At 50.8% G+C, this 8,870-nt stretch overlaps 2 protein-coding genes and 1 non-coding gene across 5 annotated transcripts in view; 2 read left to right on the top strand and 1 right to left on the bottom strand.

Moving 5' to 3' along the window:
- IMP4 (IMP U3 small nucleolar ribonucleoprotein 4) overlaps window positions 1-405 on the bottom strand; it is a 6,483-nt gene extending 6,078 nt beyond the window's left edge. For 2 of the 3 annotated variants that reach the window (XM_024747288.1, XM_024747289.1), the window contains exon 1: window positions 278-405. The gene's annotated coding sequence lies outside the window, so the exon portion shown is untranslated. The remainder of the gene's footprint in view (window positions 1-277) is intronic. The other variant, XM_024747287.1, reaches the window with a different exon arrangement.
- Window positions 406-535: 130 nt separating this feature from the next.
- Window positions 536-4,757, top strand: VMA22 (vacuolar ATPase assembly factor VMA22). Its single transcript, XM_024747290.1, has 5 exons — window positions 536-692; window positions 764-867; window positions 955-1,037; window positions 1,685-1,816; window positions 3,354-4,757. The coding sequence occupies exons 1-5, from the start codon at window positions 582-584 to the stop codon at window positions 3,464-3,466; spliced, it is 543 nt and encodes a 180-aa protein (XP_024603058.1). The 5' UTR covers window positions 536-581; the 3' UTR covers window positions 3,467-4,757.
- A 703-nt stretch (window positions 4,758-5,460) lies between these two features.
- On the top strand, window positions 5,461-5,532 carry TRNAE-UUC (transfer RNA glutamic acid (anticodon UUC)). Its single transcript has one exon. It is a non-coding gene; the product is annotated as a tRNA-Glu (tRNA).
- The last annotated feature ends 3,338 nt before the right edge of the window (window positions 5,533-8,870 follow it).

Here is an 8,870-nt window from a genome sequence, read left to right as displayed (position 1 = left end):
AAGGTGCTGTCACGTGGCTTAGAACAGCCGTTAATAAAGGCGTCGGCCGTGGTTTCACTACCTAACGTGCGAAACGGGATGTTAATTAGAAGACGACGAACAGCTAAAATAATCATAATTGTAGGCTCGAAATAGTGCAGCAACTGTAAAAGCTGCACAGCGATTGACCGGATGATCGCCTAGCGGCCGGTTCTAGAATTGAATTTAAAGCCGCCCCTCCCTTAAAATGGTTGCCGAACAGCTATGCTTCCTTCCATCGCCACTGCGACAGCCGTACTTTAAAAAACGGCCGATTCCAAAAGCGATTCGGAGTCACCCACAGCTCTCGCCGACTATCCGGGTGGCTGGTCCCCTTCCGGTGCTCGCGTGACGCGGCGCTAATCACCTCCCCGGGCCGCTGCCCTGAGGGTGCTTATCCTGAAAGGAACTCAGCGAGTCGCCTCCACCCAGTGGGCGTCTCGGCCCAAGGCTGGAAACGCCCCCTCGGGGACGGACCTCACGCGCCTATTGGCTGTCCTTCTGGCACGGCGGACGCTGATTGGGCGACCTGGGGAGCCGGCTACTGAGGGTGTGTGGATCCCATGGCGGCGCGGGACCCGCGAGCCGAGTTGGACTCCGTTCTCCTGCAGCTGCTCGGGGACCTGGAGGAACTGGAGGCGAAGCGGGCGGCGCTGAACGCCCGGGTGGAGGAGGTGGGAGCCTGGGGCGGGCGGGCCGGCACATGAAGGTTACTGAGTTTCACCGCTCTCCTCTCTCTTCCCAGGGCTGGCTCTCGCTCTCCAAAGCTCGCTACGCCATGGGTGCGAAGTCGGTAGGGCCTCTGCAGTATGCCTCCCGCATGGAGCCCCAGGTCCGCGTCTGCACCAGGTGAGGTCCCTGTCACGCTGCAGCGGGTGGGCAGGCAGGGGCCAGGTCGGGGCCGCCAAAGGTCCAGCCTCCCTTCTCGTTCTATAGCGAGGCCCAGGACGGACCCCAGAAGTTCTGGATGGTGAGAGCCGGCACCCAGACTCCAGAGGAGGTGGGACCCCGCGAGGCAGGTGAGTCCCCCCGCCCCTTCTTCCCGTAGGGCCCCTTCCGATGTCAAAGACAAAATGCACAGGACAACAGAGGAGATGATTTTATTTAGGCTGTTACAATAGAGAGAGCACCCCAGACCTGAACATCAGAATGTAGAATGTCTCAGCAGAGTGGTTTTTTGCCTTAGACTTTTACAGGGAGAGAGAGAAAGTTATAGGTGAGGTCCTTTACAGTTGGAATTGTTTTGCAATCAGAGGAAGTCTCAGCTGAGCAGAAGATATTTTTGTCTAGCTAGTTTCAGCGGGACAAGCTTCTAATCTCAATCATTCGTGAGACAAAGAACAGGGAGTTGAAGGGTCTGTCTGGCCTTTCAGCATGTTAAGGCGAAATGGGAAAAGTCAGTATGTGGCTTTTTCACGGGTAAACAAGGGGTGTCATTTGCTGGTTTTATGATAGTCAAGAGAAAGAGTGGACAGATTCACATGAACCACAAGGGGAAGGGTGGTTCTTTGTAGTAAGCTGTTTTCCAGAACATAAAAGGTTGAGAGGATTTTCCAACTATCGGTATTTTCTAGGATCATGAGCTCAAATGAAGTTTAACATTGTGTCACTGAGAAAACAGGGGCCAGGTAACAAGCCCCCCAACCTCCAGCCTTTCTTTTTACAGTTCTGCGCAGGCGCAAGGGTCTCACGAGGACCCCGGAGCCAGACCCCTCCCCAGCTCCCCAGGACCCTCTGAACTGGTTTGGAATCCTGGTTCCTCACAGTCTACGGCAAGCTCAAGCCAGCTTCCGGGAGGGTGAGTGGACCCCCTATCTACAGGGAGCACTTGAGCACTAATGCCAGGGCTGGGATTAGCCTGCAAAGGGCTTTGCAGGTTTTCTCCATTGCAGACTTTTGTTGCACACCTTCTGTTTTTTCAAAAAGCGTTTATTCGCTATTGGCAGAGTTCCAGGTTCATATTAGGTGCTGGCAGTAAACAAAAGGAGCAAACAGCTTCATGGGATGTTTATTTCATTGAGGGCAGAAAAACAACATGCAAACAAATAAGTAGGCCCTAAATATAATACCAGATAATGAGACTTGCTATGAAAAAATAAGGTAGAGTATGGAGTGAGCTGGGGAAGCTGTTTTGTGAATGGTAGCCTGGAAAGGCCTCTGAAGAGATGAAGGAGAGAGCTTTGGTGATCTGGGGGGACAGTGTTCTAGGTGCAGGGACCAGCCAGGGCAGAGCTCTGAGGCAAGGTTGTATCTGGAATGGCAGAGAGGAGGCCAGTGGTCTAGTGGAGGGGGGCGGGGGGAGGGCAGTGGAGGATGGGGTAAGTGGTGGAAAGCTGCCCGTTTTTTCAAGTAAAAGCCACAGGATTTGCTGACAGATCAACTGGGCAGTAAGGGAAGGAGTGAAGTGAAGGATGAGCCCACAGTTTCTAGCCAGAATGCTTGAAAGGGTGGATGCCCTCACCTGGAGTGGGAGGGCTGCGGAGCAGCAACAGCCGAGGGGAAGTCAGGAGTGGTGTGGGGTGTGTTCCTGGTACTGTGTGGTGGAGATTCTGATCAGATGCTTGGCCACATGCATCTGGAGTTTGGAAGAGGACTGGGCTGGAGAGAGAGATTTGGGAGCCCACTGCATAACACTGGTTTTAAATTCCCAAGTTGCTAACAGGCACAGCATTAAAGTTGAAATGAGATAAGATCAGCAGAGGTCCTGGGAATGTGGACAGGAAGTAAGAGAAAAAAGAAGGGAAGAAACCAGTCGAGGAGACTTAGAAGCAACAGTGAGGCAGGAGCAACACCAAGAGGGTAAGATGTGCCCTGGAGGGAGGTGATCAGGTGTGTGGCCAGCTCTGCTGCCAGGCAGTTAGGCTGAAGACAGGACTGGCCAGTGGACTTGGGTGGTGTGGATGGCCCAGAGGACTTGACAGCAGCTGTTCCAGGAGAAGCATCAGGTGAAAGCAACGTAGAGGTGGATCCAGAGTGTGGACCAATCTTGGGGGCAGAGAAAACAGGTAGAAGGAGAGAGGACAAGAGCAGTGAGGGGCTGTGATAATGGAGAAAAAAAGGAAATAAGGGCATGAGCCTATATTATGATCTGTGAATTTTTAGTTCCTGGTGGGTGATATAAGGGGGTCAAGGAAGTATCTGAGGAGGTGACATTTTAGCAACGACCTGAAGGACATGAGGGTATGGGTCCAGTGAGGTTCTCAAGGAGCCAATGCAAGGCTATACCTGGAATGTTTTAGGAAGTGTGAAGGCCAGAGAGGCCTGGGGATGTCCAGAGCCCCCTGAGTCATTTGTCACCACAGATACCATGGTGACAGTCTCTCCTCTTCCTCTAGGTCTGCAGCTGGCTGCAGACATGGCCAGCCTTCAGATCCGCATCGACTGGGGTCGAAGCCAGCTCCAGGGGCTGCAGGAGAAACTCAAGCAGCTGGAGCCCGGGGCTCCCTGACCTGCCACCACAGAAGCAAGGCAGTGAGCACAGCTGTTCTTCGATGTGGCTGCATTATCTCAGGCCTTCTTCCTTCACAGATTGCCCCCCACCCCAGCTATTCCTCCCTCCTTAATACTTCTCTGGTCTGCATGTTTCGAACTTTGTTAGGTGGGGAAGTTTGAAGGGACAAAGTGAGTAATGTTGAAAGCCACTACTCTGAAACCACTTCTAGACTTCTGTTGTCTCAGGACGTATTCATGTGGGGCAGGCACAAACCTGTTAGGTTAGTTCATATCACTGAACAACTGTAACAACCTGATGCATAAATCAGCTGTGGTTTTTCATTAAAGGATGAAATATTGAACAGTTAATGGCAGGGGAGGACAAGAAGTAGGTGCTTTGGTTTCACTAGATCCTTAAAAGTGATTTTGATGGAGGAATAAACCATACACAGCTAACAGATGAGGACAGAATGATTCCTCATCGATAAAACACACACACACCCGAGTAGATGGGCAGCGCTTGGCAGGTTTTAAGCCAGAAGGTAAAAAAGGATCGGACCTAGATTTTCAAGGGAAATCTTTCAAGAGACCATTCAAGTTTTTAAAAACTTGCCTTTATCTTTCCAAGAGTGAGTCTTTTAATTTGTTGAAGGGCCAGGAACTCTGTGTCAATTCATATTCCTACTGGCTTGTTGATATTTTTAGTAGTTTCTAGGAGCTAATTGTTATGTTTGATGGATGTTAGTTTTTTGTTCATAATATGAGATGTAAATTTTTTTTCCCAGTTTGTCTTTTAATTTTGCTTATGGTGGTTTTAAAAAAAAAACAAAGCAAACTTTTTGTTATAAAACACATTCCATTAACCTGCACAGACCAAATGAATAGCTCAAAGAGCAAGGTGAAAGCTATCGGGAGCATCTCTCAGCTCTTGTGTTTTTAAGTCAGTTTTCTTAGTACAGTTGAATTTATCACTCAGCTATTTTATGATTTCTTGCTTTGGGATTGTAGTTGATGTGACGGTAAGGGAATTCGCCAGTGTTTTCCTCAAGAACTTTTGTGTTTTCAGGTGAGGTACAGGGCGAGTCCTGCACTCAACTTCCTATTTTCTACCACAGATCCACGTACAGGGGACCACCCTTATCGCTGATTCGTGATGCCACCTTTTTCTTTCGATTAATCCCAATGTTGTATACCCGTACCATGTTCTGGCGGTTCCATTCTGTTTCATTGATCTTAATGTCAGACACAGGAACCACACTGTTTTAATTCTTGAGCCTTTAATACATACTTTAACCGCTGTAAGCGCACATTTTCCGGTTGGAGGGAATTTTTTTTGTTTTGGCCGGTCCGGGGCTGGGCGGGGCACTACGTCGAGCTTGAGTTGTCTGTGAAACAGCCTAATCGAAGCACTGAAAAGGAAACGCTGTGACCGGAGGAACAAAGGGCATCCCTCCACCCACATAAAAGGTTGAATTTCAGGCCAAAACCTGTTACCAACAAAGTGCCAACCTGTGAGATCTTCAAGCTAAAATGAGTTAAAGATAACACCCCGTTTTTCCTTTCTGAGGAAAAGATTTTCCCGGGGAACTCGGTACTGGGGTGGGGGGAGAAGAGGTGTCTTTTGTTTTAGATGTCAGTTGACATCGAAGGACAAGCAATAGCCCTCCGTTATTTACCGCTGAAGTTGGGTTTCGGTGGCGGGGCGGCCAGGGTCCCAGCGGGGTGTGCTAGTGCGGACGGTGACTACGACTAGCGCCCAGCCACCCTCGCTTCGGTTCTGGGGAACACTTCCGGGAGGAGGAGTTCCCGCCCCTGGGAGGGGCCCGGATGTGCCGGCCGGCGCTGCGTAGGCGGGCGGGTCCATGAAGTGCGGGCTCGCGCAGCCGCAGTCAGCACAGATTTCTACCAGCCGGAGCAAGGCCTGAGGTGCGCAGAAGTCGTGTGATGGTGCTGACGACAAGCTGACGCAAATAATATATGTCGCATCGAGGAAAGCAGACTTTCGGAAGTTCCCATATGGTCTAGCGGTTAGGATTCCTGGTTTTCACCCAGGCGGCCCGGGTTCGACTCCCGGTATGGGAACGTTGAGTTCTTTTTTTTCTTACTTACTCTTTCAACTTGCCACAGTTTGGTTTTTTTCCACTAGCACACCTCACGTCAAATTAAATGTCTCTCTCCATTTAAACCTGGAGAAATGGAGGCCCGGGAAGCTCTGGGCCCCATCCGTCAGCGTATTAATCGGAAGTGTCGATTTTCATCACGTCATTGACTAGTTGTTCTACCAGTGAGTTACATGCGGTACCATATCCACTACGGGTGTGAGTAACAGTAGTAGTTACAGGTTAAATGTTTACTCCAGTATGTATTAGACCACCGCCGTGAAGGGCGCCCTGGGCCCGGCTCCTCCCTCGAGGGCGGCGCCGCCGCAGCCTGGCTCCCGGGCCTGCGGGGAGGGTGGGGCCGCCGCCGCGGAGCTGTGTCCGCGGAGGGGCGAGCGGCAGGCTGCGGAGGGGACCGGAGCGTTCCCTGACGGTTTTAGCTCTCTTTGGCCCGGCGGCCGCTGTGTTTGCCCTGTGGTCCAGTGGTTAGGGGTCCTGGGTTCTCACGGGCGCAACGCGGGCTTCGCACGCCACGCCCCCCGCACCCCAGCCCGGGCACTCTTCCCTTCGAACGGGGAGCCAAAGCCACAAGCATGAGTCAGGAAACGCCTTCCTCCGTTTTCCATCCCTTTACACTGTCGGATCAGTTAATCCAGGGAGCTTAGGCGCAGGCCCGAGGCCCTGTCCCCAGTAGCGCACCACCACACGCGTGTATTCATTCACACGTCTGCGCGGGGGGGCGGGGATTATCTCTATAATCATATTAATTTTAAGCGTGGAAGTTACAGTAGGTTACAGTGGTTTCCGATCTGGCATGCACAGAGCTTGGAAGCCACTTCTGTCCTCACAATAAGGAAAAAGCTGAGAAAACTACAGTTTAGCCACTCGTCTTGGATCATGAGGAAATTGAGGTCGCGGGGCCAACTGCTGCCTCGAAAACTGGAGAGAAGAGTGAGGACAGAGAGCCAGGCCTCACCAGCCTCAGAAGCGGCTGCCAGAGTCAGCAACTTGTAGGAAAACTTGGAGGCTCACTGAGCGTCACACTTGTGGGTTTTACTCCAGGAGCCCTACCAGGTGCTCCGGGTCAGGACTGGAGAAAAAGCCCCCGATGCTTCTGGCAAGGGGAGGGGGAAAGGAACCGTTCGGAAACGGACCAGCGCAGCCTGTCCTCCTTAACAAAGGCCCATCCTCAGGGAAACTTACCAGAGCATACCCAACCTGGGGGAAGGGAGATACCGAACTCCAGCCCTCTCTCGCCGTAAAGGGAGGAACAGAAGCTCAGCAACACTTGTGAAGGTCACAGCCCACGGGCAGATGCTCAGTAAAAGACTAAGCCCTAACCATAGGATTCTAGACACTTCCCCTCCGCCCAGCTCTTACCACCACATAACTAAAGCTCCTGCGTTACAATAATAGGGGACTATAGCCGAAGGAACTGCTAGGCTCAGAATCTGTGTAAGAGGTCTAATGGGAAAGCCAAAGACAACACAAGACACAAAAATAAGAACACTGGAGGAAATTTTAGCCTCTGACACCTACAACTAGAGCAAACAATAAATACAGCCTGGTTCCTAGCCAGAAAAATACAAAAGCTCACACTAAAAGCCTATTTACCTCAGTTCTTTCTACCCGATACATCATGTGTAGCTCTTAACAAAAATTTAAAAGACAGATGATAAAACAGGGACCGTTTCTATGCCCTTGAGCCCCTGAAATTATTCAGACTAGCCAATCCTAAATCCCGTTGCCCTGCCTCTGCCTCTTGACTTCCCCTTGGTCATTCTCTGTGTCCCATGCCTCCACATGCGTCCCTACTCCCTCTCTTGGGAATGTTGAGCACAATAAACTATGTTTTCAGTGGCAATTGTCTCCTGATCTGTTGGCCTTACAATACCTAAGTAATAATAATAAAACATTGAAACAATTGGTCCAGCAAGCAGAATGGTTTGATCTCAGACCGAATGACTGATCTTGACTTTCTAACAGGTCTTCCAGATGGCAGCAGCAGGCACGCTGCTGGCTGGCACGTTGTTGCTGTAGCCAGAGCTTTTTTTTTTTTGCGGTACGCGGGCCTCTCACTGCTGTGGCCTCTCCCATCCACGTAGGCCCAGCGGCCACGGCTCACGGGCCCAGCCGCTCCACGGCATGTGGGATCTTCCCGGACCGGAGCACGAACCCGCGTCCCCTGCATCGGCAGGCGGACTCTCAACCACTGCGCCACCAGGGAAGCCCCAAAGCTGCTTTTTGTTGCCTCTACCAGATGTTGCTGTGAATCCCGTTCATAAATTTTGGAACTTGTAAACGAAGTCCTCCCCTAGTTCCTATCTGAGTCAAGGTGTCAAGTGTCCAGGACAGAGTACCTGGGGGTAGTTCAAATTAATTGGCTACTTGTGACAGTTGAAAGGCTCCTCCAAGGAGAGTGAGGGGTAACTCTTTCCAAGTGCCATGGGATGGATCTGAGCAGCCCACGAAGTGGTGGGGCCATCAGAGTCATAATATTCTGTAACAGAGTTGGTTTCTTTGGCTTATTCCACATGATGGCAAGGGACTACTCTGAGACTACTGTGTCTCCATGGGGTCAGAGTGAGGGCATCCCAGCTACGATGACACCCCCAAGTGTTGCCCAGTGGAGTATTTGCCCTTACAGAATTTGAAATGAAATCTTTCAAAAAAATTTCTTTTTTGCGGTACGCGGGCCTCTCACTGTTGCGGCCTCTCCCGTTGCAGAGCACAGGCTCCGGACGCGCAGGCTCAGCGGCCATGGCTCACGGGCCCAGCCGCTCCGCGGCATGTGGGGTCTTCCCAGTCCAGGGCATGAACCCGTGTCCCCTGCATCGGCAGGCGGACTCTCAACCACTGCGCCACCAGGGAAGCCCTAAAAAAAATTTTTATTGTGATAAAATATACTTCATAAAATTTACCATCATAACCATTTTTTTCTGTTTTAAAAAATTTATTGAAATATAGTTGATTTAAAATGTTGTGTTAGTTTCTGGTGTACAGCAAAGTGATTCAGTTATACATATATAAAATATTTTTAAATATTTATTTATATTTTATTCGGCTGTGTGAGGTTTTAGTTGTGGCATGCGGGATCTTCGTTGTGGCGTGCAGGATCTTTAGCTGCGGCATGCTAACTCTTAGTTGCGGCAGGTGGGATCTAGTTCCCTGATTAGGGATTGAACCTGGGCCCCCTGCATTGGGAGTGCAGAGTCTTAGCCATCGGACCACCAGGGAAGTCTCTAGTTATACATATATATATTATAATAGTTTGCATCTGCTAATCCCACTCCCAATCCATCCCTCCCTCACCCCACTTCC

This window comes from Neophocaena asiaeorientalis, unplaced genomic scaffold, assembly GCF_003031525.2.
Source record: "Neophocaena asiaeorientalis asiaeorientalis breed wild unplaced genomic scaffold, Neophocaena_asiaeorientalis_V1.1 scaffold236, whole genome shotgun sequence".
In the NCBI taxonomy this organism is placed as follows: domain Eukaryota; kingdom Metazoa; phylum Chordata; class Mammalia; order Artiodactyla; family Phocoenidae; genus Neophocaena; species Neophocaena asiaeorientalis.
The sequence above is the reverse complement of the archived record's forward strand: the minus strand, read 5'-3'. Positions and strand labels throughout refer to the sequence as shown.